Genomic DNA, 26,427 nt, shown 5'->3' with positions numbered 1-26,427 from the left:
AGATGGTACTAAATAAAAACATTTGAAAACATCAACAAGCATGTCTCTTTCCAAAAATCATGACCGGTTACTCAAGACAATTCACAGACTTGACTGTGAGCAGTTAGGAACTAAACATTAATGGCGTCCTCCTTGGCTGAGCAGTAACATTATCTAGCTCAAGTGAGTATCAAACTATTAGTTACGAGCCACGAGTAAATGTACGCTTTCTTCTGTGCAGGTGAGACGGTCGTTGGGTGTAGTTCGGGAGAAAGAAAATAGTTCCCACATGAAACTGCCTTTCAACTGTTTTGTGGTTTATCTTGAGTAAGCAGGTCATGATTTCTGGAAAAAGACATTGCTGTTGAGTTGTTCAATTTTTTAGGACCACAAACATCTCCATTGTATTCGAGAGAAGGCAGACATCTCTGCGGCCGATATCCCCTAGACTTGGTAACGCACACCAAAACTATAATAAATAGCACTGCAGTTAAGAGTTAAAAATACGTACTTTTGATTTTGGGATTAGCTGTCCCTTTAAAGTTGCCCTTTGAAAAAGACTCAGAGTGTAACCTAATTGTCCTGTAGTTGGTTACACTTTACATTTATCTGCTTTTTGTGAAAAAAACAATGCTTTGCATTCCCTCTGGTAAATAATTCACAGTGTGCGATGTTAAACACTGCATGTAATAAAGCCTGCATTTGTAATCGACTCTCCAGTCAATCGTATCACAGCATTTAAATGCTTTCACAGAAAAAATGCTATCTTGTGACTTTGCAAATATATATATATATATATATATATATATATATATATATATATATATATATATATATATATATATATAGTAAGGGGTGATGAAAAGGACATTCAGACAACATTCACAAATGACTTAATGGAAGAGAGAATTAGCTGGCGAGGAGTTGGCATTTGGAAACTGGATTGAGGTAAGAATGTGCATGTTTGATTTTCACTTCCAGTCCAGTTAATGAATGCTGCAGTTATGCATCTCAAATGCCTCATTATCTGCATACTGTAGTTTTTGCTTTGCATATATGTCTTTACATCTTACAATAGTCAGGCTACCGAGAGGTTTTTTTTAAGGTGCCGTAATGACATTGAGGACAATTCACAGCCCTGGTTTCCTCCTTATGTGCTCCAGTCACTCCTACTCACCCCCTTTCTTCCTCTCCCCTCCCACCTCTCCTCCCCTCTACAAGTCTTCTAGCCCGAGGGCAGGTAGGGCATCTCGTTATGGTAGTTGTAGTCCGGGCATACCTTCTGGACCAGACGGTAGTCCGTACTGTAGAAGGAAATGTAGATACAGATGACCTTGAAAGGCTTGGAGCAAATCCAGGACACGTGGCTCTGAATCTGCTCCTGGAAGCAGGTCTTGGACGGGTCGTAGTTGCACAGCGAGGTGCGCTTGCTGCGATCCACCTTCTCATAGTCCACGCGGCAGTTGAAGATCTTTGAGTCCTTGGGGTAGACCACGCTCTGGCGCTCCAGGTCAAACTCCACCGCTTTGACAGGTGGCACCAGGCTGACGGAGATGTTGCCCTGGCCCGTGGAGTTGTGGCGGAAGTAGACGCTGAATGTGCCGTTACCGTGGTCCACAATCTTTCCGGTGATCAGCAGGTTAAGCCTCACCGTCTTTATGTTGGAATAGAAGTCTCCCCAGCCAAACATCTTCTTGAACTTGCCGGTCTTGACGATGGGCCGCCTTTTGACCCTGGAGCTTGAGGCGTCGGGTTTGAGCAGGTCGCTACCCAACATCTCCCAGAACTCCTGTTTAGAAAACTCCTGCTTTGAGAAAGGGACCGGGGAGCGGTAGGGCAGCTCCAGAGAGGTGGTGTTAGCAGCTCGGCTCTTACTGTGAAGCATCCAGCGGCTCAGGGGCGAGAGGGGTGCCTGACCGCTCAGGAGGCCCACCGTCTTGGAGGAGACGTCTGAAGAGCTCTTGGGGCTGGAGGAGTCGTCTTCTTGACTCAGGACCACCTAGAGAGATGAGGTTGAGATGGGGATCGAAGAAGAAAATGGAGAGAAGAAAATAGACAGTTATCAGCTAGAAATAAACGTGAACAGAAAACAAATTAAAGGCTTAATCAATACTTAATTTACCGTTCATACCTCTAGTGGTAGTAACTGTGACATTCTATCAATGTTATATATATAAATATCTGCTTGAAATTTCGCAGGTATTGCTGTTATTACATTCTGTTGTTTACCCCAGCCCTGAGAGAGAATGCTCCTTTATGTGTAGTTTTTGCAGAGCTGATGTAATTCCCTAAGCTCCCTCGTAATGGGCTCATATGCCTCCTTCGAGCTACTGCAGGCCAGAGGGATCAAAACACTGATTCACAGAGAACATTCACACCAAAAGTGAATTCACATAAAGTGTATTAGCCCTGTGGGAAGTTTAATCAATATTGTGAGGGTGGACAACATTAAAGTGATGTCATTAAGAAATTCTGTTTCTCTGACAAAAGAGGAGGGGGGTTGATGTATGTACTTATAAAGTGTCTGGACGCACCAAGAGAAGGAGGACAGCGTCACGTACGGACTTTGTCAGGACCCCCTTGGTGTCAGTTGTCGATGCACTGGGTAGCCCTGTGCGTCAAACTGCAGGTTAGCGTTGTGAATTCAAACAAAACTACTTGGTAATGTTAAGGCATCAAAAAAAACAATTGGGGGCTTGGGACAAGTTTGCATGTGAGGTTAAAACAATAAGTCTCCTGGGTGAAAGTCCCGTTATGTCTTTGTTCTTTTTTCTTCTGGAGCACTAGCTCTGAGCATCTAATACTGCTGCAGATTTGTTTACAGTCGAAAGACCAATTAGTTTCATACAGATGCTCAAGGGTGCCTTGTGCGGCAACATCAGACGCAGAGGGCGAGTGACAAAGCGTTGGTATTTGACACCCTGGGAGTGTGACTGGACTGGCAGGATTCATGCCGGTTTCACAGTATACTGTGGTATTAAACTGTGATGCTTAAAATATTGTGTACATGTGCTTATGTATGGTATTGAAGAAAAAAATCTGACCGGATCGTACATGTTTTCAGATGTGCCGACCTTTTTTTTACAGAACATATCATGCAGAAAACAATGCTTGATGTGATTTAGAAATGTTGTCATGCAGCTATTTATAAGCTTGTGTTATTTCTAGAACTGCTTGACAATTGAAATATTCTTTATAAGAGTTATTTGTGTAAGAAAGCAGCCATCTGATAAACTTAGCAGAGTCATATCGGTGCACAATCCACATAAAAAAGGTCTATTTTCACTCCAGCTCGCAGTGCACAGCTGCCGTATCAGTAATCTGTGAACTTCCCCCTCCGAAATCTCTATCAGTATTTGCACATACGTATACCTCTGTTCAAAAATGGTTTCAAGCTTTGTTTATTATAAGGCATTTGTTCAACAAAGTGCCATTGTAACTATAATAATAATTGTGCGATGCCCTATACTGTGAGACCGTGATGTAGTCTGAGAAAGCAACCCTCATTCATGCTAAAACACTCAGTTAAGCATTGCCAACACATCATCTACGCTGCTTTCTTAATGTTTCATCTCATTTTCACACTGCACTGAGTCAGAAAAGGTCACTTGAAGATCATCTAATTGGAGAGAAACTGTTCACATATACAAACTCAAAAGTAAAGACTGAGCCCTGTTTCCTGTTTTAAAGTGAGCTTTTTGCTTCTTAAGCACTGCGGTGTGAGTCTGAGAACAGGGGAAACTATTATTGCCTCGAAAGATTTGGTCGGAGGATCAAAGTGTTTGAGGAAGGGGAGCTGGGCAAAGAATAAAGTGTAATGTCCAATTAAGACTTCCAGTGTTTTAATTAAAGAAAAAAAATCTGTATCGACACACACACACACAAAGCTTTCAGATGTTAACATCAACTGAGGGGAGGGGAGGGGAGGGGAGGGGAGTGAGGGAGATAAGATGGTGCTGCTGCGCTCAGCAGTAGCTTTGTGAAGACTGTGTGACTGTGAGAGCAAAGTAATGGGTAATTATTCAACGATAATGATCTATTAACAGGTAGCTTCTGTCTAATGCACCATAGAAGTCCCCAGCATTATTGTGTCAGTTGAATTTAATAGCGGAGAACACACACACACACACACACACACACGTTATTTGTGAATTTTTAGCTGTAAACGTGAACAATAAGTGATGCAAATGCAGGATAAATTTGTGTATGAGCGCTCTAACCCGGAGAGATTTTACAATTATGCATAATGCATGCATCCCTGTCTGTGCTCTGATCCATCTAGTGTCTTGACTGCCAGCGCTTCCTTATACAGGCTTAGTCAGGATTATTAAGTCTGACTCATTTTTATTCCATTTTATACAGGTTTTCTAAGCTCGCTCGCATTTGTTCACTTGGGCCGCAGTCAGTCAGCGATATTGATTCTCTGTGTCTCTGAAAACATGTATTTCCTTTCATAACAATGTGGATCACATTTCAACTGCCTTGCGAGGATTCCCGCTGATGTGGTTGTGGTTTTGTGTTTGGTCTCAGATGAAAGGGCTCCCCCTCTTCCTCTAATCTGGTCCCATTACCACGGGGATGTAAGAGGCCAGATGCCCTCTCCTCTGGTTACCTGTCTGCTTCTACGCTACACTGCCGCTCACACCCTTCAGCCTCCCCCACGGGGGCCCAAATCTTGTCAAGGCAAGGACTCCTTCCTCTTGAATCAGACAGTTCTGATAGTGTCTTTGAGAATCTCAAACTCATTAATAATGAACAAAAAAAAATGGAAGAGCTGAAGACATGTTGATTTTAATCTTTTCAGATGTATCTTTGTATTTTTTCAGAGGCCGGGCATGACTTTGATGACAAACGCACCGTTCCCCATGGTTCCTATTGAACGACTAGTTTGTGTTTGATTTCTCTTCTTCAATGGGCTGGTGGCTGCCGGGCACAGAGGGTAGCACTCTGAACTGCCTCCCCAGATAGTGCTGTAGAGCCCCCACGGTGTCCCTACAAAAACTTTCCCATTCTTAAAAAATATGTCATTCTTGATTTCTGTTAAACTGCCCCTTTCTTTTAAGAGCCGGATCATTTTGCCAGCTTGTCCAGAGTGACTCTCAGATGGTGCCAACTCTCGTATCTGAGAAAAAACATATTGCAGCAATGCTTTGTTGTACCTTACATACTGAGCAAGGCATCCCTCCCTCTCTCTCTCTTGCCTGGTTTTCATTAGAGACAGAGAGGCCAGGCTGCAGGAGCAGGGAGATGAAGTGAGCATTGTGCTATTGTTGAACAGAAGATTTAAGTGTCTGGCACTGGTGGAGGTGTCAGAATCGGTTTGCAGCGTCATTGTCAGAGACAAATGTAAAAATGAGCTTAATATATTACTGTAAAAAAGAAAAAAAACTGTGCCAGAGCTGCAATTACCTCCGCAGTGAGGGAACACACCCTGTGTTCATCCCACCATGATGCTTTTAATTGCAGTTGTGGTTTATTTTCTGCAGGTAAGCGTAAATTTAGTATTTAGTATTGTTTTGTTACATGTTTTCAAACCCAAGCCTTTGGCATTACTTTTCTGTTTTAAATCCCTGGGCTGTTTTGAACCCAGGGAACACGTGGTTAATGTTGACAATTTACACAAAACTACTTGCTGAGGTTCAGGCAAAAAATGCCATTCTTAATCCTGGAGCACTTCTATCACTATCACTGTGGACGGTATTACAGCTCAAAGCCCTGAGCGTTTGGTACCAAACACCCAAGGACCATGACGGTATTTGACAAATGTCATCTCTAAGGTCACAGCGGTCACATTATACTGCAACATGTAACTTAATTTTCATCATTAAATATTACAACACTCACAATCACTCCATTCTTAAAAACTGCACACTGCTACAACTGTCTCGCCACTCTGCGTTTAACCAGGAGAGTATATGAGGTGTAAGATTTAACTACCAGCGTAGCGCTTCATACTTTGACTTGTGCAATGTAAGCAAGTTGAGATGCTGCAGGAATCGTCACTTTTGGTTTCACAATGCTGAAAGATGAATGCATTGACTCACTTTAGTAGAATAATTTTCACGTTTTAGCATGCACACCCAAACATTGTTTTCGTTGTCTGCTTTGGGTATTCACACCATTCATTTGCTTATATATTTAAAACACAGTCCAAGGGTCATCCTTTGATGATGCAACGTGAATAATATCTAATTTTTCTGTGTTTTGAGTGTAAAAGATGGTGTATTTCCAGGCTGTAGCTTAAATGTAAAGGCTTATTAAGGACACTAAAATATTCACCATCTACACAGTGTAACAGTAACTTTCATACCTTGTAGGTTTTGTTTCATGAAGCTTGGCGAGATGTATCCCAGCTTTAACTACTGTAGGCAAAGTGTGGGCGATGGGCAATCAGGTCTTAGTGAGGGGGCGGAAGTTCAGGGTGATTCTGTCATTTGTCATGTGCGCTAAGTGAGTCAGTGAAACGGCTGGAGAGGATGGGAGGTGGCTGCAGGCTCTGTCACTGTGGTAATTGTGAGTCATTCAGCCTCAGTGAGCACAGGCCCCAGGCCTCTCTCACAGCAGGGAGTATAGGGGAGGAGAGCGATCCTCACAAGCCTGCCAGCTCCACAGGCAATAATCAGCCTGTTACAGTGACAGGTACACCGTTTTAACCCCTTTTCCCCTGCTGACAGAAGCACACTATAACCATAATGCAGCTCTGAGATCAGGGAACCACTTTACTGGAATCTGTGCCATAACTCTGACTGAAGCAGGGGACTGGTGACAGACCAGCGTGTCAACCAAACGATATTGTTCCAAAATTAGACTCCATTAGATGTTTGCACATTCAGCCTTAACTGGTTACCGGCCGCGACCAACGCTGTTTTCGTCTTTTTTGTGTGTGTCATCATGGCTAAATGAGGTCCTGGAGACACCTGCTGTAATGGGAACTACCACAGAGGAGGTTTTGAGCATTTTTACCAGTTGGTTATACGGTATGTCCGTCTGTCCGTCTGTCCGTCTGTCAGTCTTTCTGTCCATCTGTCTGTCTGTGGACAAATTTTGTACTGCGCAACTGTGCACGATACAGTCACCAAACTTTATAGGTGCGTAGTTGAGATCAAAATAAAGACAGAATTACTCTATTTGGTTTCATTGTACCTTACTTATCTACTTATATTTATTATATTATATTTATTATTATAGTTATTTCATTACTTAGTTGGTTAATTTGACCACGTCTGACATGGGTTGTTGGGAGGGATAGTGGAATTTATGTTTGGGTTTTTGTTTTTGTTCCTGTTTTTCACTTTAAGGCAGACACGTTGATACACTGTGCAACTGTTATACTTGCTCCTGTTTGATTGTCTGCAAAATTCAATTAATAAAAAAAATTGGGAAAAAAATTTAACACCAAAGTAGTGGGGTACTTTACGCCCCAGGCCTGATTTGGCTGGTGCAGGCTAAAATCAGGTGTAGGGAGGAGGGTCAGGGTGGTGGATGGGTGGATTTTCACCCGGTGGTCCGGTTTTCCTATTCCAGACGTACTAAATCAAACCACAACCCCTTTTCTAATCTTAACCGAGTCGGTTTGGTGCCTTAAGTTCCCCGTAACAGTGTTAAAAAGAATAACACAGAACATGAGATATAGATATCATACAAAACTGCCTTACAGCATTACATAGAAGGTTCATAAGATGCAGTATCATACAAACACAAGTTGGCCGGTGTAATCCCATCACAAGATTGACTGTAGTTTAGTTCCTGAAAGTGAACAAGGGTGTGCAGATATCCTACCAACAGATTACAGCTTCTTTACTATATCTATAGTTGTGGAGCTAAAACAATAATATTGAGTGATTCAGCATTAAAGTTATTTAAAAATGTTCAATATTCTCTGGTTCCCACTCCTTTAATGTGAGGATTTGCGGTTTTCACCCTGTTTAATATGTGGATCAATGTGTTTTCTATTGTGTGCCAGACAAAACAATCATTTAAAGACGTCACTTTGGGCATTAGGAAATTTAAATTAAGTAGACCAAATAATGAATTAATTCCAGCAGCTATACACAGTATGTGTTTTCTAATAACAATGGATAAAATGATTAATGTCAAAGGGGTCATTCATTAATTTCCCCTCAGCTCGACAGATCTTCAGAGCTCATTGTTTTGATATCATGGCCTGCAACTTTGCCGTTTTTTGTTCACTCACGTCTCTGTTAAAGTCGCTTTTGGCTGCAGACAGAAAAGAAAGTGAGTGACTGGTGAACACAGTGGAGCATTTAGCATTTGAAGAGCAACATATTTCCCTCTGGAGCTAGTGGAGTCCAAACTAGAGCATGTTTACTTTGCGTAAATGTTTGCTATATCAGCGAAACCACTACAACTCATATCCGCTGCCCCCAAGTGGTCAAAAAGTCAGCTTTGAAATCCCATTTTGATTCATATCTAATGATATTTTATGTTGTTGTATTGCCACATCTTTCTGCGTAATGGACTGATTCCCCACTGTACAGTACACATTTAAATGTGCAGTATTTACATTGCTTCTTCCCGATTATTGCACATTTAAATAATCAAGAAAGAAACCAGATTAACAAATACTGATAATAATTACTGCGGCTCTAACGGGAACTGTGGTGCAGGGTTCAATTTTGTTAATTCTTTTTTTTATTGCTATTGCTATAATAAAAGCTATTTTTATCGCTTTCATAACGTTTTTACTGTGATCTGTGTATCCCGGTAAGCACTGAACAAGTCAGTGGCAGTGAAAAGACCTCTAGGAATCTGCCACGTATTATATTTTCTTTAAGATGTGTACTGTAATCCACCATTCACTATATAGTATTTGTATGGATGCATAATCTGGATTAAAGTAAATTGAACGACTGATACAGAGAAACTCCCTGCAGAGCCTGATTGGAAGATGGAAACATGTGCTTGTCCTGGGGGAGCTGACAAGTTGAATAAGCACTCCATTTTCCTCTGGCTGTTGAGCTGAAATCTTCATCTCTAATATGACATCAATTTTTAATTAAAGGCAGCTCGGATTTCTTAAGTGTTCGTCAATGCTTTCTTCTTTTCTTTTTTTCTCTCGGTCTGCTCTCCCCATCTCCAGATCTAATATGCTCACTGCAGGAGACTTCTCTGTTACATGATTAAAGTCTGAAAATGGCTATGCCCTTATAACTAATTATTCTTCTGGCTAGTGTAGCTCAGAGAGGAGGTGAGGGAGGGAAAGGTAATTTCACTAGAAACAAGCCATTTGACTCTTAATGAATAATTTACTCCTGCTTCTTGGGGGTCACTGGAGCTTAGATCTGCAGTGGGTGAACAAACTCAACACACTGAATTCTTTTTTTTTTTATTCTAAACAATTTTCCTCATCTATTCTTTCTTTCTGAATCCTCCACCTGCTTTCCCAGTTCAATTTCTCAGGTTCGGTTGTGTGATCCCACTGGAGTTGGGCTCCTTTTGTATGCTCAGGGAGAAGCTGGACTCTGAATTGGCTATCAATTTTTTTTTTTTTTTTTTTTACATTATAAGATATTGACAGAAGTTGGCGGTGCAGAGGGAGGATGAGAGGGGACTATTTGGCCCCAGTTTGTCCCACAGGGAGCGCTGAGACAGGCATGCAGCGATGAGGCAGAGCTGATTAAAGCACTGCTTCAGTATTCACACCTGTCTGGTAAGCCTGGGAACCAGATGAATATGGAAGTTCATGTTTCATTTGATCTGGAAGATACAGCTGGACCCATATTCACAAAAAATGTCGTCTTTCCACTATAGACCCCTAAATAGCACTAAAAGTTAAATTCACAAAGCTGCTTTTAGGGAATTGGGCGAAGTCTTAAAGTGTAACTCCGGCGAAAATTGGACCCCACGGTGTTTTTCGTTATGAATATACATCAAATAAGCCATTGGAATAGTTTTTTTCATTGATCACCTATTAACAGAGAAATACGAGGGAGTCACTAACAGCCAGACATGGCTAACACTGATTAACTCGGGGCGGACCACTGAACCATCCCAAAAGGCTTTTGTTAACCACTAATACTGCTCAAAATAACTCAAAACCTCTGCAGTAGCATAACAGTCCCTACACATAAAATGAAGCACCAACAATGTAGTTAGAGATCCCGGAGGTATCAAAAAAAGACTTTTACAATGAGAATAATAGCAAAACAATAAAAGTTTTACAATGCTACAAGCCGTAGCAGCCGGCCAAATCTAATTGATAGCCAGCAAACAAGTCGATTACTGAATATCACTGGAGTTCAGTTCAAGGAGGAAAGTATTACTGAACTCCAGCGCATTTGGTTTGAGTTGATGTATATTCATGTCAAAAAAGACCATGGGGTCCATTTTTTCCAGAGTTACTCGTTAAGCTAAGAGAAAGTGCAGTGTTGACCCCGTTGCTATGGATGATGTCCTGTTGCATGAAACGTGATTGGCTGTTTTGGGTCTCTGTCAGTGAATTCTTAATATAAAACCTGCAGGGGGATACACCGCCACATATCCAAAGAAATAGTTTTACATCAAATGTAGGCTAAGAGTCACTGATTTAACATGAAACAAAGAGTAATACAGGCTGCTAGTTAGCTAATTGTCAGCCTCTTACGTCACGGTCAGACATTCATTCATTCATTCATTCATCTTCAACCGCTTGTCCCCATCGGGGTCGCAGGGGGGCTAGAGCCGATCCCGGCTGACATCGGGCGTGAGGCGGGGTACACCCTGGACAGGACGCCTGTCTATCGCAGGGCACATAGAGACGAACAGAGACAGACAACCATTCACACCAACGGGCAATTTAGGGTCTTCAATTAACCTAACATGAGCATATCTTTGGACTGTGGGAGGAAACCGGAGAACCCGAAGAAAACCCACGCAGAACCCTCTCGCTGTGAGAATCATTGAGAAACATTCGCCTCCCATTCACTTCCATCCTGTGTGAACAAAGGTTCGAATCAAACATTGCAGTAAATTTGATTGGAGTTCCACTTTGGTGAAGTTGGATCAGCATGTGATTTCTCTATCGCCAGCATTTACTTATGTGTGATCGCACCTTCATGTCTGGCAGCTCGTTAACAATCAGCAGGTGTTAATGTAAGAAGCCTCTTAATTATCCCACTAAAATTAAACCCCTGGCTGATAGTGTGAGGTGCAAACATTAAGAGCTTTTACTTCTTGCTCAACTTGTGCATGAAAGGAAGGACTTTATTTAAGGAAAATTCAGAGTCAGGATAACTCCAAAAGCCCCAAAATAAGTGTGTGAAATAAATGCAGCCAAGGATGGTAGGTTGAGCATAAACTTAGTTTAGAAAAGAGGAGCGCTGCTGAGGCGTTGTTGAAAACAACCAAGATGGCTGCAGCTGATGTGAAACTTTAATTCTGATGGCAAACACATTAAGACTCGTTCACAGGCATATTGATGCTATATCATCACAGCTCTTCTCTGCACGCTGTAGTCGGTTTTATGTGTCTGACATAGTGTCTTTTAAACTGCATGCAGAGGCATGTTGGTCTACTGCAGTGGATAAGACCCTGTGGAAATGAACTGAGAGGTTTGATTTGGTCTAGCGATGTCAGACTAGTAAAAGCTGCAAGTCTGAAAGGCTGTCTAATGGAGATTCACGTATAAAAATCTTATGTTGTCTGACTTATTGTTCCAGTGTTTCTGTTTCTGTGCACACCGAGCAAATCAATTATGCTTTCTTGTTTATTAAACTGCCTCTGTGTGGGCCAAGTCCAAAGACAATATAACTTTGCAGCTGCCACCGGGGAATGTGTGTAGCAGTGTGAACAGTCACATTTACAGCAGCACTTAGGCCATTAGTGGATAGCTCTAAATACAGATGTGGCCGCAGAGATGGGCCGGATGTGTCCACATCTGTACGGTGAACATGAATGCAATGAATCCCTGAGTGTTAAAGCTCTGCCTGCATGTGCTACAACACCTTGGACCACAGCGAAGCACCAAACTGCCGCAGCAATCCGCTTCTAGTGGAAGAGGAACTTATTTTCTGTTTAGCAGTCAGTCTTTAATGGATGAAACCAAAAGTGGGCCGGGAAGTGAAATCTGATCACAAGTGCTTACTTGTAAAACATTTGAGACGCATCCTGACTAAAGATGTGAAGTGCTGTCCATCTCAGCTGCATTAGAACGTCCTCAGAGGAGAGAATACTGTTCAAACAACATAAGTGTTGAGTGACAAGTGACCTCTCTCCAGCAGTCGGGCGAATAATAACGACCCTCTCCAGAATGATGACAGCATTTTTTTTTGACATACTAAGGGGGTCCAGACCTCTATCATTCTGTGTAGGAGACTGCTTGTTCAACAGTGGAAGTCAGCTCACACACCATGTGTATGAAGGGGTCTCCTTTTCTGTGCTCTGCGGGATACATTTCTTTACTACATTAATGACCCTTAAAGACAATCCCAGGGCTTAGCTCCCTTCCATGTAAACACACACACACACACACACACACACACACACACACACACACACACACACACACACACACACACACACACACGCAAACATGTATTTGCTCACCTGGACCCAGTAATGATGCAACCTTTCTCCTTTTTTTCAAATATAGTTTACTTGCATTGTAATTGTTCCTTTTTTGCTACTTAAGTGTCTTGGTATATTGTCGTACTGTGTTTATCGTAAATGCTGGGTGCAGTTGTTATCCTGCTACAAAAGTGAAAAAATCTGTGTGAAAGAACATGACTTTGACACCGCTGCAAACTGTGGTCTGTCTCCTACCAAAAGTTTATGTTGCTTTCTTTTAACTATCAATGCAATCTTTCCTTAACTTAAGTTGCCTAAACATAGCCAGACCTTATCTACACAGAAAGAATTTCAGTATTTATACACTACTGTTAAAAAGTTTTAGGCTACTCAGGTGAGGGTGTGGAAGACAGTTTCATGTCACAGGTCACCATGGCAACACAGCAACAAGACACAAAGTAGTTATACCGCATCAGCAAAGTCTCTCCAAACACAGATTTCAAAGCAGACTGGGGCTTCAAAATGTGCTGCTTAAAGAAACTGGCATCGTTGAGGATTGTAGTCGCAGTGATCGGCCAAGGAACCTTAGTGCAGCAGAGGAAGGACACATGAAGCTTATTTCCCTTCAAAATGGGATGATGTCCAGCAGTGCCATCAGCTCAGAACTGTCAGAAACCAGTGGGACCCAGGTCCACCCATCTACTGTCCTGAGACGTCTGGACAAAAGTGGTCTTTATGGAAGAGTTGTGGCCAAAAAGCCAAACCTCCGACGTGGAAACAATGCCAAGCGACTCAACTATGCACGAAAATTTAGGAACTGGATCACAGAAAAATGGCAGCAGGGTCTCTGAGCTGATAAGTCAAAATTTGAAATATGTGGCTGTAGTGCAAGTTAGTTTTTTGCCGAAGGGCTGGAGAGCGGTACAGTAATGAGTGTCTGCATTAAACCGTAAAGCATGGTGGAGGTTCCTTGCAAGTTTGGGGCTGCATTTCTGCAAATGGAGTTGGAGATTTAATGGTGTCCTCAATGCTGAGAAATACAGGAAGATACTTATCCATCAGGCAAAACCATCAGGGAGGCCCCGAATGTATACTGCAGCAGGACAATGACCCCAAACATACAGCCAATGTCATTAAGAACTGTCTTCAGCGTAAAGAAGAACACAATATGTCCTGTAAGTGATGGTATGGCCCCCCAGAGCCCTGATCTCAACACCATCCAGTGTGTCTGGGATTACATGAAAAGACAGAAGGATTTGAAGGATTTGAAGCCTACATCCACACAAAATCTGTGGTTAGTTCTCCAAGATGCTTGGAACAACCCACGAGCTGAGTTCCTTCAAAACCTGTGTGCAAGTGTACCTAGAAGAATTGATGCTGTTTTGAAGGCGAAGGGTGCTCACACCAAATATTGATTTGATTTAGGGTTCTCTTCTGTTCAGTCACTGCATGTTGATCATTGATGAAAATAAACTGCCTAGAACTTTTGAACAGTAGTGTATATCCCTTTTAACGAACTGACAAAAAATACATTTGTGTTTTAGGTCAGCAAAACCTTTCCCCTAACAGAAAACACTCCAGCTCTACAGGGTCAGTGGGTAGTGGGGCAGGGATAAGTGCATGATGCTCAAACTGGAGAAATAAAGGTTCAAATAATTGCTGCATTCTCAATTCAATTCAGAAATCCCTGTACTGTAAAGAAAGAAAAAAAAGATGTTCCTATTCTTCTTTCAAGCTCAGCCAAAGTCCCTGATCCCTGTGGCTGCGCACTGCTTTAATTGGAAACCCCCGTTAAGACCCTCAGCGGGCCGTGTCTGGACATGTGCACCACTCTGACCCTGAAAATCACTGTACCGTCACTGGGCAGCACACTGGTGAACTGCACACTACATGTTCATTCACGCAGAACAGACTGTTTACAGATTGTGAGAGAATATAAATGGGCTTTTTTCTCCCCGGTCTCATCCTGGTATCCAGCGGCACCAGTCGCACCTCAATGGGATCAGCATGAACCTCAGAGCCTGCACCAGCCAAGAGTTTAGCTTCAGTGTTAAACTGCGCTGACAGCATGATCTTCCCCCTTCAAATAAACCCACGTCCCCTGGTCCCACATCACCTTCTCTAATATTGTTTAGATGCTCACTTGAAACCATGAAAATCTCATTCCATATTGACACTTTCCATAACATTTTCATAACACAGTAAAACAGCTTTTACTATTGTCAGTTCCAGTAGAAGCTCTCTAAAATTAAAACGTCTGTAATGGATTCCCTACCCTTAGTTGCTCCTCTGCGAGAGTCAAGCGCATCCTTATCAGGATCTCCCTGGGAGTTATTCCCACTCATTCTACCCAAGGCTACGAGTCATTTTTCTTTAAGCTGTGCACTGTAATCCACCCTTCACTTTCCACAAAGCAGCACACAAACCTACAGATATTCTTCCAGGATCTGCTCTGTCTCGCCTGCAGTCTCCCAGAGAGCAATGCCACAGTAAATTGTGCTGGTTTTGAGCAGACAACGTATTCTGTCTCAGGACAGCTCTGCGCTTCACTATGAAGGGCTGTCAGAGTGTCAGGGAGCGTGCTTTCTCTCTGTCCGTCTCTCTCAGTCTATCTCTCTCTCTGTCTGACTGTGCTGTGGGGCTGCTGGGATCTTGGGGGGGAAGAGGGGAGATGGGGGTGGGGGGGGGGTGGGTCTCTCACTGGCTTCCTCAACAGGTGGTCAGAGATGGGGTGCACCTCTGGGGTCACCCTTGCTGTGATTGTGCATAACTCAAGCTGTTTTACACCACAGGCAGGAAGCCACAGAGGTTGTACATTATGACACAGGCAGCTCCGCTCATTTGTGCTTATATACATGTTTTTGTGATTGCTCATTGTTTGCCTATTTATTTGATCAATGCAAACATACATGTGAGTAAGACAGTTATAGCACATGTGATGCAGAGCCAAAAAAAGAAGCCAAGAGGCCAATTATGTGGTGGAGTACACATCAAATTTAAGGAGCAAAACAGAAATATGCAACTATCTGTGCAGACCAACTAAAAATGTAGATCCACAGTAAAAGCTTGCTGACTGCTGGGCATGAGTCCTGATCGTACACAAGATGAAGTTATAAGAAAACTCTTCTGTAAACGAACACCTTTTTGCAGTTATGTATAGTGTGTGCTCCCCCAAGTTTCAGTGCAATCATTCTACCAAAGGCTAACAAGAGGAGTGCATAATATTGCACTGCTGTTGATGAAGATGCCACGACCTCCTAGTTGTTCCTCTCAAATCAGCCCCTCGTGGTTCTTTATGTCATCAGCACAATAAACGGTTCTGTCTGCTTCCACCGTGGTTCGGCAGCCAAACCCTCCCTCATGATAGAAATTTGACAATTATGAATGAGCTGTGCGTTTCCTTTCTGCGTCTGTGTGGGGTGTGAGGTGGAGAGCAGCAGCTTATGAGCTCTGACATGCAGATTGCAACAGTGATGGCAAAGAGGAGGACTCGAGAGAGAGCGAGAAGGCCCCAAACCAAAAGAAAAAAAATTAGTATTCACTCAGCTGCTGTCTCACATTTGTTATCGGCATGCAATATATGCTTTATCAGACAGTGAGTTTGTTTCTGTTTGTATTCCCCAGGATTAAGGTGGTATTTCTGCTTAGCCAGGGATGTATCTGGGTGGACAAGGTCAACGACCCTGCAAGGAGGACAGGTTTCTAAGAAATGTGAATCTAAGGCTTTGTGACAGGACAAAACAAAGAGAGGAGTCTGATGTGGTTAGAATTGGTGCCAGGCAGCCTGTGCTTTTTGATCGTACACATAAATATTCAGGTTTGCACAGTGTGTTGCAGTCTGGTTGAGTTCTGTGCCTTTTACTGTTTCAGTTGTTGTACTGCCATGTTGTGATTCAAGCGTCCCTTTGCTGTGATGCTCTCTGTACAAGTTAATCACAAAGGGATTTCATTGCGTTCAATGTAAGGACATACTATGTTTGAAGGAATATGTGGTTCCTTGCTGATGGCAAAGTCAAATAGAGGCTGATGGTTAGGAAGTGGAAAACTTTAGCACTTTAACAGCACTAGATCCTTGTTTACAGTAGGCTTCATGTTTTCTTTCCCTTTCTTAAATTACCTCCATGCACAGAAACCTTGGACCATTTAATCTGCCAACAGTGACATTCTGTGCAGGGCTACAGAGGTGAAATTCAGCTGTCGAGCACGATGGTCAGCATCTGCAGCGACACTGAAAGCAATCATAGTTAGTATAAAGCCGTCCTGTCTCTCATGGCCACAGAGAGGCTACCTGAAGCTCATCTCTTCCAGAAAAATTCTTGTGTGAAAGTGCAGCCATGAGCTCAGCGCGAGGAATATGTGAGGAGCCGAGTGTCCCCAGCAGTCTCTATCACATGAAGGTTGTAGCACATGCGAGGTCAGAATTCCTTAATTCATAGCCTCTTTAGAGCACAAACACATATTTGTCTCCTTGTTGAGTCCTAAGTGGGTGAAATTATACTTATGTTTACATTTAACCTGTTTTAAATGATTCATATTGTATGAGATACTTATCCATAGTCAGTGTGTTATCTACAGTAAATGGCGGTCGCCCCGCCCCCAGTTTGGAGAAGCAGGTAGGAGGACAGGCATGGAGGCTAAGAAATGTACTGATGTGGGCGGGGGCAGCAGCTAAACATATTTTTGCCACCTTAAATAAATTATCTCAGTTTAAGTGTACGCTATATTTAGAACATTTTCCCCACTTTATCTCAAATTAACGCGGAGGGAACTGATCTGTTCTCTGTTATCATCAAAGCCACTGAAAGACACCGCAATTTAACCGCACAGGACACTGGTCTCAATCTGTTAATTTATTCTAATTTAGTCACACAATAACACAAACAAACTGACCTATCAAGGCAGCGACTGAAACCACTTCCGTTTTCTGTGAGGTAAAATTACTGTTTTTGTCAGTGGAGTCTGGTGGCTTTTACTGTACGAGAGTGTAGGACAGCTTCAGTTCCCTGCACGTCACCTTAAACAGGGTTGTTTGATGGCAATGTAAAGCAGTGCAAATATTCCAAAAATAGCGTACACTTAAACTGACACATTTAGCTGCTGCCCCCGTCCACATCAGTACATTTCTTAGCTTCCAAACTGGTGGCGTGCCAACCGCCACTTACTGTAGGTGGCACACTGACACTGATAATTCCCTCATACAACTGCAAAAACTCTGCACTATGCCATTTTCCTTTGAGGTAAAGTGGAGTGATTTGTGATAATTGCCTTCAGTGCCCTGTTCCCTTGCACTTCTTTCTTCTACTGGTAGTTATTCAGATCGCTGACCCCACCCCTCCTAGATTTCCCCGCCTGCTCTGAGGATTCAGACTACCGTGTGCTGTGCAGCGGTTCAACAACGCTGCTGCAGTTGTAATTATATGTGGATTATTTTCTTGGATGCTTTTGTGCAACGAGAAGAAAGAATCTGTGATGACTGTCAATGAGGTGTATAAACCTCTGAGACAGATGTTTAACTTATTCCTGCTTTAGCATTACATCCACACCTCCTCTCACTTCCTCTCATTTTCCCTCCGTCGCCACTGTACTGTGTCTGCCCTGTCTGTTTCAATGTGTCAACTTATCTTCCATAGCCACCTGTCCTTCCTTTTTTATCCTATTGTGTGAGCTTAGCTCTCCTCGCACCCACTGCATCTGTTATGATGAATTATGTCCTTACAAAGACTGTGGCTTTCACATTACAACTGAAAGTCAGTTAATCGATTTGTCGATTGACAGGAATGTAATCAGCAGCTATTTTGACAATGGATTAACTGGCAAAAAAATCAAACATTTGATGGTTCCAGCTTCTTAAACGTTGTGTTTTATAGACCAAATTATCAATCTATTAATCGTGAAATTAAAAAGCACATTGATCGCTAATAAAATAATCGTAAGTTGCAGCTATATTTAACATCTTGGCTCTGCCCTGATCACAAGGACAGTGAAAGGACACTAAGTATCAAACTATCCTCCTAAATATCCCACCGATTATTCTCTTGATGTATGCATATTAGCCACTTAGTTCACTGAGACGAATGCAGTCATCTTGCTGAGCGTCACAGAAGAAGAATAACTCTAACCGCTGCCAAAAATAAACACAATTTCTCAAGCATTCAATTATACAACTGAGACGGTTTGTATTATAAATAACCCTCCATTCAAACACAGAGAATAATTAACATTTGAAACACATCATTCATCTCGTAAACAGCAAGCAGAGAGGCACCTTGTGTTAATAGTCCTCTATATTAGCAGTCATTTGGGGGGGAAAGGCCCCTCGAGACCTCAGCCCTCTCTGAGAATTGCAGAGCTATTACAACAGAAAATCATCCAAATCGAATTTTAATGCATAGTAGGCTTATACGATTATTAATCACGACTCCATTGCATTATAAAAAAGTTACTTCATTTATTAATTGCTCTATAATTTATCAATGTCACAGAGCTAATGAATAGCTCTCCCACTGAGGGGTGTCATGTACGTTTTTTTCATAGATACGTGGTCTGGAAAGGGAGGGAAAAGACCCAATTAATTTCATTATCATTAGACCTTTTTGGGTTACAGTGGGGCTGCAGCCCCGCAGCTCACAAAATGCTCCCAGTACCAACGCAAGAGTGAGTGTTAAGCCTATTATCCCGTACTCTTGTATCTAGTTACACAACGGCTGAAAAGGCGCTCATCCCCCCATATTTTAAGTCAGCGGGTGGTCTTCTCTCTGTTGAAACAGCTCAGCTAAATAAATCTGAACGTGTTTAGTCTTCTACACACTCTCCACCTCAAATCACCGAAGGGGCCATTACTTCCCTGTGACCACCTGAATAATACTTTAATATGAAAATCCACAAGGTCAACCTTGAAGGGAAGCCAACACAAATGGGAGCATCCAACACGCTCTCTACCTTACTCTCTTATATCATATATGAATGTATTTCCACTGCACTGATGTGGGTTCTTTTAGGGGGGCTTGCTCATTTCCTTGGCCCTGAGATACTCAGCACAGGGGTTTTCTGAGCAAGAAGGGTGTTCGAGTTTTCTCATGTGAATCCAGGGCCGATTTCTCATTAAAGGCTGCTTTTTAATAAATCTGTGAGCGTTACATGAAAGAGGAGTGGGTGATCCAAATTTGATAGTGTGGTTATGTAACGTTGGAGGTGTTCATTAAGGCTGCGGAAACAGTTCATGTTTACACATCTGGTGTTGTAGGTCGGTGATGGTCCTAAGGGAAGGTATCCCAGTTTACTTATGCAAAATATGTACTGGAGGTTTTTAATGTTGCTTCATTTATTATTAGTAAGCTCAATTAGAGAACAGAGATTTTTTATCAAAGGTGTCTCACCACATAGTGTATAAATTCTCTATTTTATTATATCTGACATTAAAGATTTAATAAGAGATGCTTGTCTCATCTTTCTTTGTGCACTCCATCCTCTTACAGATCGTAGAGTGAGTCTCCCACAGTATAGCCACATGCTCAGCACCCATGAATGTCATAGCAGAACAAATCCGATGGTGTGTCTGGTCTAGATCTTAAATAAAAAATAAAACAAGACAGGTGTGTGTGTGTGTGTATGTGTGTGTGTGTGTGTGTGTGTGTGTGTGTGTGTGTGTATGTGTGTGTGTGTGTGTGTGTGTGTGCGTGTGTGTGTGTGTGTGCGTGGGGGGGGGGGGTGCATGGTAAACCCACTTTCCCCGGTTTACATCTATATTTTCTTTGCAGTTTTGGTTTGCTGACACACGCTGTGATGAAGTGTACTTTGTAAGTGCATTCACATTCTTTTGTTTTCTTGCTTTGGCTAAAAGTGGAAGGTTACATCCCCCTGCAGTTGATTTAGGACGCAGGCTTTGCACTTTTTGTGTAATTATATTTGGTGAAATCGCAACTTCCATATACAGTTACATACTTTCAAGTGACCCAAATATGTAGATTGAATGCTGGGTTAAAATACTGATGTGTCTCCATACAGTATACGCACACTGGTCCTGGCACCGGCGGCACTGCGCTCCGCACGCTGCCAGCACCAGTGTCCGCTGGAAACAGAAATAATGCACCCGCCGTTCCTAAGCCGAGAAGGGTCAAGTGAATATTATTTATCTGGTAATTATAAGTTAAGGCTGAAATATCACAGATATGAACAAGAATGCGTTTGGAAGCAGCGGGCGAGAATTGTCTCTGCATCTCTGCTTGAAGCACAAATGACCTGCACGTCTGGTAATGCATCCCTGTGACCAGCATCATCTCCGCTCTCAGTTACCGTTCCCACATGTTTGTCCGCGCATTTTTAGTCTACTTATATTCACGACTTTGCAAGTTTTGGTGTGAATAGAGTGCGGACGCCTCGACGTATCTCATGACGCAGGTACGAGGTGCTGATGAAAGGTAATTTGGAGGAAGATGCGTAAAAACTACACTGTGACTTTTCTCCCACTCCCACTCTTTTCTTACCCAACAAGCGGTTCCGTTGAGGAGGAGCAGGATGAAGCCGCGGTTGGGACGCATCATTCCGGCGCGTAAAACCCACAGCTCCCCCTCCCCGGCAGCAAAATAACAAAAATGAAGAAAAATCAAACTCCCGCACACGGGCTTTTCCTCCTTCAGGAAGATGTTCTTCCTCCGGCACCGGATCCCTCTCGGCTGACGCACGGTCCCATGTCCTAGGCAGGCTGAACTGCAGCTTCCACCAATAAAACCCCGTCGGAAACCACTTGGAGTTCCCCTCTTTTGTGTCAATCCAGGGTTTGAGTCAAATTAATTGTGGTATGAGATATCCCCGAATATGTGGTAGGCTGTTATCATCCATGCAAACAAATAAAAAAAAGATCCCAGAGTCAGAGTGAAATGGGTTGACTGGGAAGTGAGTAGATCATATCTGGAACCAGTGGAGATCCTGGAGCTACAGCCTCCTGCAGAAACTGAGCGATGCTGACACTGGCAAGAGCGAACACACGTTTTAACAGTTTCTACTCTCTCTCCCTCTCTGTGCCTTTCCCCTCTTCTCTCGCCACGAATCTCTTTTCTCTCTCCTCCATTCCTCCCCACCCTCCCTCCCTTATCTATCTCTCTCCACCCATCCAGCATCTCCCTCCTTTCTCTCTGTCAGCCACTTCATTTGATCACATCCACTCAATCCATTCTGCATACAATCAAATACAAAAACTACAAATGAATAACCAATAGCTGCACAACAATACACATCTTTTTCACCTGTATAAGTGCATCTGCGTCTATTTTCCAATCCCTAACAAATATAACAGCCTCACTAATACACTGAGAACACTGTGGGCATCTCTCATCACTGAGCCTGTCATTAAGTGTAATCATCGCTGTGGGTGGGTAAAAATCATTGATTGCAAGACCGGGTCTGTTTCACACTGGGCTTGTCACAACAAAGAAGAACTCCTGTGTCACACGTGTAAAAGAAGGATGTCAAAGCTGCAGGAATTTGTCACAAAGCCTAATCCCGAGGCACTCCGTCTCCTCATGCATGTCTCCCCACAGGTCAGCCAGTGATCCCCTGCTGAAGAGTATCGACATACTCTGTGAGCACCGATGAACCAGTGACCATAACCTCAGCGGGGTGCGATTTATAAAGACTTTCCCCAATAAAGCACAGTTCATTAGGAGCGGGTTAATGGACTGAAATTTAAGATATCACTACGCAGGTCCCCTGGCTCCCAGCAGCTCCATTTCTGCTTATTTAGACTCAAAGATGAGTTTCTCTTGCTCCGTCCATCTTCTTTCTCTGCGGCTCTCTTCAATCTGACAAGCGCCAGGAAGAACTGGTCTGTATCTCTCTGTCACAAGGTCACAACCTTTTCTATCTGTGTTATTTTGTCTTGGATCAGCCCATCTTAACCCCTTCAGTCTGGTGGTTTTCTCTTGCACCTGCTAATAATGCATGGGGTGTTATCTGCGTGCGCTGGTGTAAAGGGTTAATTGATCTCAGCACTGGGGTTAATTGGCTCGGCAGGCCTAATGCTGAGGGAGCCGACCGCTGGAGGTGCAAGGTCAGAGCTGAGGGGAGTCACCAGAAGAGATGAGGCCCCGTCAATCCAGTGTGACTGAGACATCAAAGAGTTTGGCTGCAGGGAAGTCTTGGAGACGACTGCTCTCTTCCACCCACCTGACTGTGTGCACACATACAAATTCACTGCTCATTATGATGCAGGAGATGCTGATGAAAGATGGGAATGAGCTCATCGACTTAGGGGGTTGCTTGATGTGTCTCTATATCTCTCTCCTCCTTTCTTTTTTATTAGATTATTTCAGAAGCTAAACGTGTCTCTGTATAATGCGAGCCAGCCTCTTCAGTTGCCCAGGGTAGCAGGGAGGAAACAGCTAACCTATAAAGGGAGATCCGCTCCCCAGCCCACAATCTGAAGAAACAACAACCGTAATAAAACGCCTTTTAAAACGGAGCACGTTCATTCATTCATACACACACTTTCACTCCTGCACATAATTATAGGGCCATAACTCAGTCTGTATACTCTCTTGGGAACAGCCAGACAAGCTGCTGCTATTTTTTACTCCCCTAAAAAAATCAAAAAAAAACAGTGTGGCTGCTTAGATACCCATCATCTGACACCAAGGATCGACTTATCTTAATGTTGTTTCACAGACGACTCACATCGGCGTGACAAATAGGAATGTGTGTTTGTATATTTTCTTTTTATTCTGCTTTCCTGCCAAACTCCCAACAATTGTGCTCAATCATTGCATTGCTTGACACGTAATCCTATTTCACAGTGTAATTCAGTTTGAATGAGGAGCTGCAGGCAACAGACACCCTGGTGAGATGTCAGAGACCCGGGCTGCAGGGTTTATACGTGAGTATTGGCTGCCCTCTAGTGTCTATTGTCTCTTCTGCATCCCTAGGATGGGGGTAAAGCTTCAGCGGTGGTGGTACTACAGGCTGATTCAGCTCATTTAAAGGAGCAATTCACCCAAAACTCAAAATTCCTCAAGTGGTATTTAAGCATGCAGACAGTTTTGGTTTCTATTGTCCTGGTTTTGAGATATCCATCTCAGAGATTTTTTCTGCCCTTCACCCTGAAACGAAGTAAGTGAAGCTCTGTTTAGTTTGTGGTGTTTGCACATTTAAAATTGAATGGCAGCATCCCATTTCAAAGACAGTGTCCCTATAATCTCTATAAAGAGATTCGGCATATGAATGCAGAATCTGTCAACGACAGGACAAGGTTTGGGCAGCAGATGTGTTTCTTGTGTTGTTTGTAGCCAGAGTCATATTGACCAATCATATTTGAGCAAGCTTGAGCATGCGGAAAGCAAAAGAGACAGAAAGCATTGGGCAAAATGCAATCATGTAACCCGTCCGCTATCATCTGACAACCATTAAGCTTTTATTACCTTATTGTTATTCATTTATGCATATATTTGTTTATAGAGATGTTGTCTCTCAACTCCAACTGGTCATTCTTGCGTCTCAAGTTGCTAATCAGATTGACCGCTGCTTGGAAGAGGAAATCTTGGCCCAGATGTCCGCTGGCTGCATTAGAAAAGCCTGAAATATTAGTCGTTTTTCCCAGAGGCTAAATCATCAGACAGACAAGTGATGTGTTCTGAGATTGTTGTCCCTGTTACTCTGAAGTTTCCACAAAAAATGGCATTTAAAATGCAACTTTTAGTGCATTTTCAAACTTTAATCAAGTCCACAACTCTGTAGACTTTGTTCTGGAATAACCCACATGTACATATCGCTGTGATATATGTGTTGTCTGCTGCTTAGGGCTCTCTCAATCAGCAATAAGGAAAGATTCAGCTTGGTGATGTCATGAAGGAGTGTGGGATCATGGGAGTTGTTGTCTTCACCTCCATTGCACTCAGCTTCTCCCGGTTAGGATTCGATTCCTTCAGTCAAGAAAAAAACACTGAATAAAGCAGTTTCACATGAAAAATAATTGTTGCTTCAGCCGGATAAAATAAACACTTAAAACAACCAAGATCTAAAAAAAAATGTGTCATAAAAATGTGGCTTAAAATTGGATTAAAAAAAAAAGACAATCACAATGCGAGCACATTTACAAACCTTCAATAAAATGACAGATTTCGGGTTCATGTAAGAACACCACCCAACAGAACACAGGTCTAGTCGTTTAAGTCATTTTATTTGTAATCTGGCCTGGTTCCCATGCCCGAGGGCTCTGGGCCGCCCCGCTGTGAAATGGCCAAGTGTTTGAGTGCCCTCTGGTTGACCCTGTGAGTACTTTAGACACACTTTCAACCATTCCCTCACTCTGTAGACTTTGTTCTAGCGAATATCCCACAATACACAGCACTTTGGAAAAAGGAACAAAACATGAAAGGAATCAGAAAGAGGACATACTTTTAAAATGAGGAATAATTCCGTGCAACACTAGTTGTCTCTTATGGCAGGAAGAGAGCAACAAACACTTTAGATCATTGCATTACTGGTGAAATATCAGCCTCAAGCATTAGCGTTCGTGTGTGTGTGTGTGTGTGTGTGTGTGTTCAGATAACATAATATCAGAAAATGCTCAATGTTTGAAGGCCTCACATCTCACTAATGCTGATGACACAGATGACGTCAGTTTAAATCTGTGAGGCTTTAGGGCTCAGTGGGACATTGGGACTGGGCCTGTGTATTCTGTAAAAAAGTAGTTTGAATAAAAAAGGTTCACAGGATTATTGAGAGTAACTGGAAAGTCACTCTGCATATTTTTTTTATGGTGTAGTTTTTAAATGTTTTAACGGTTTCATTCACCTTTATTTTTATGGGGGGACTGCAGAAATTCCACAGACTATTATCTCGAAACCTGGTAAGATAAAACCAGAAGTATGCAGAGAAAATGACTGAATGGAAATGTAATTTGGGTGAACTGCCCCTTTACATACCCCCAAATGCTCACGTTTCATGGGCCCAATGAATCCGACTTATCTGCATTCTTAATATTCTTTTTACGTTCTTCTCATGTTGCAGATTATCTTTATGTGTGCAAATTGATCTTGCGGTGCCAATTCAAATGTGATGCAGATGTGCTCGTTGAACATGTATCCAGATGTGATTGAAGAGTGAGGATTATGATTCTGAGCTCTTGCAGCCACCAGGTGGTGCTGTGCTAAAAGGAAAGGGTTTGGAGTTAACGAGCGCCTCTGGCTATGACTCCTCCTGCATTGATACCAATAACCATCCGTCAAACATGGGAGACTGATGTCTGACAGCGTGAACGGTGTTTGTGTGCTGCGACTGTTCCCTCCGTTGTGAGGAACACATTCTCTGAAAGGAAAGAAATGTGTCTATTTCTGGCTGGTGTTCCTGGTTTAGGAGGACATATAGATCGTATCAAGCTTCAAGTCTGGAACATATCTATCTTGTTTCAGTGTGACTCAATCGGATGTTCTGCACCATCATTTTATAGTAGGAGAGGGGGAATTTACTGTAAAGAAATGTCAGAATAACAGTTACTTTCTCTCTATGTCCCAGCTTTCCCCTCCCCACCACTCCCCTTCTTCGTCTTCATCTTTAATCTCCAGAGATATAAATATATGAGGCACTTTGAGCTAACAATGGGCTGATTGAATCTCCATGGGCTGCTCTGTGACAGGGCAGTCAATCACTGTGGCCTCTGCTAATCAATGTCTTTCTTGAAAAGAGGACAATAAGAGAACAGTTCAGGAGGGAAGTAGGAGTGATGACAGACGCTGGCACTAGAAATATAGAGGACAGAGGGATGAAGGGAGGTTTAAATGCGGATTGAGGGATGAAAAGAGGTCTAGATGAATGAAGGAAAATCAAATCTCCAGCTCTGGGGAGGTCTACACACCCAAGAGCCATTAATCCTGCACAGATCCCCTTTTCTTTATGTTTCATTTCCTCCTTCTTCCTTGAGAAAAAGAAAAGAAAGTCTTTGGTTTGTTTGACTTT

General features: G+C 42.7%; 1 protein-coding gene across 1 annotated transcript; it reads right to left on the bottom strand.

Annotated features, from left to right (window-relative positions):
• Positions 1 to 1,204: 1,204 nt before the first annotated feature.
• On the bottom strand, positions 1,205 to 21,023 carry LOC310959304 (neurexophilin-1; the record flags this gene model as incomplete). The annotated part of the gene is made up of 2 exons (XM_083930605.1): positions 1,205 to 1,978; positions 20,967 to 21,023. 2 exons carry the CDS (start codon positions 21,021 to 21,023, stop codon positions 1,205 to 1,207), a joined length of 831 nt encoding a protein of 276 aa, XP_083786731.1.
• Positions 21,024 to 26,427: the final 5,404 nt, after the last annotated feature.

This window comes from Echiichthys vipera (assembly GCF_963691815.1).
Source record: "Echiichthys vipera genome assembly, chromosome: 17".
Taxonomy (NCBI): domain Eukaryota; kingdom Metazoa; phylum Chordata; class Actinopteri; order Perciformes; family Trachinidae; genus Echiichthys; species Echiichthys vipera.
This window is presented reverse-complemented; position numbering and strand designations above follow the sequence as displayed.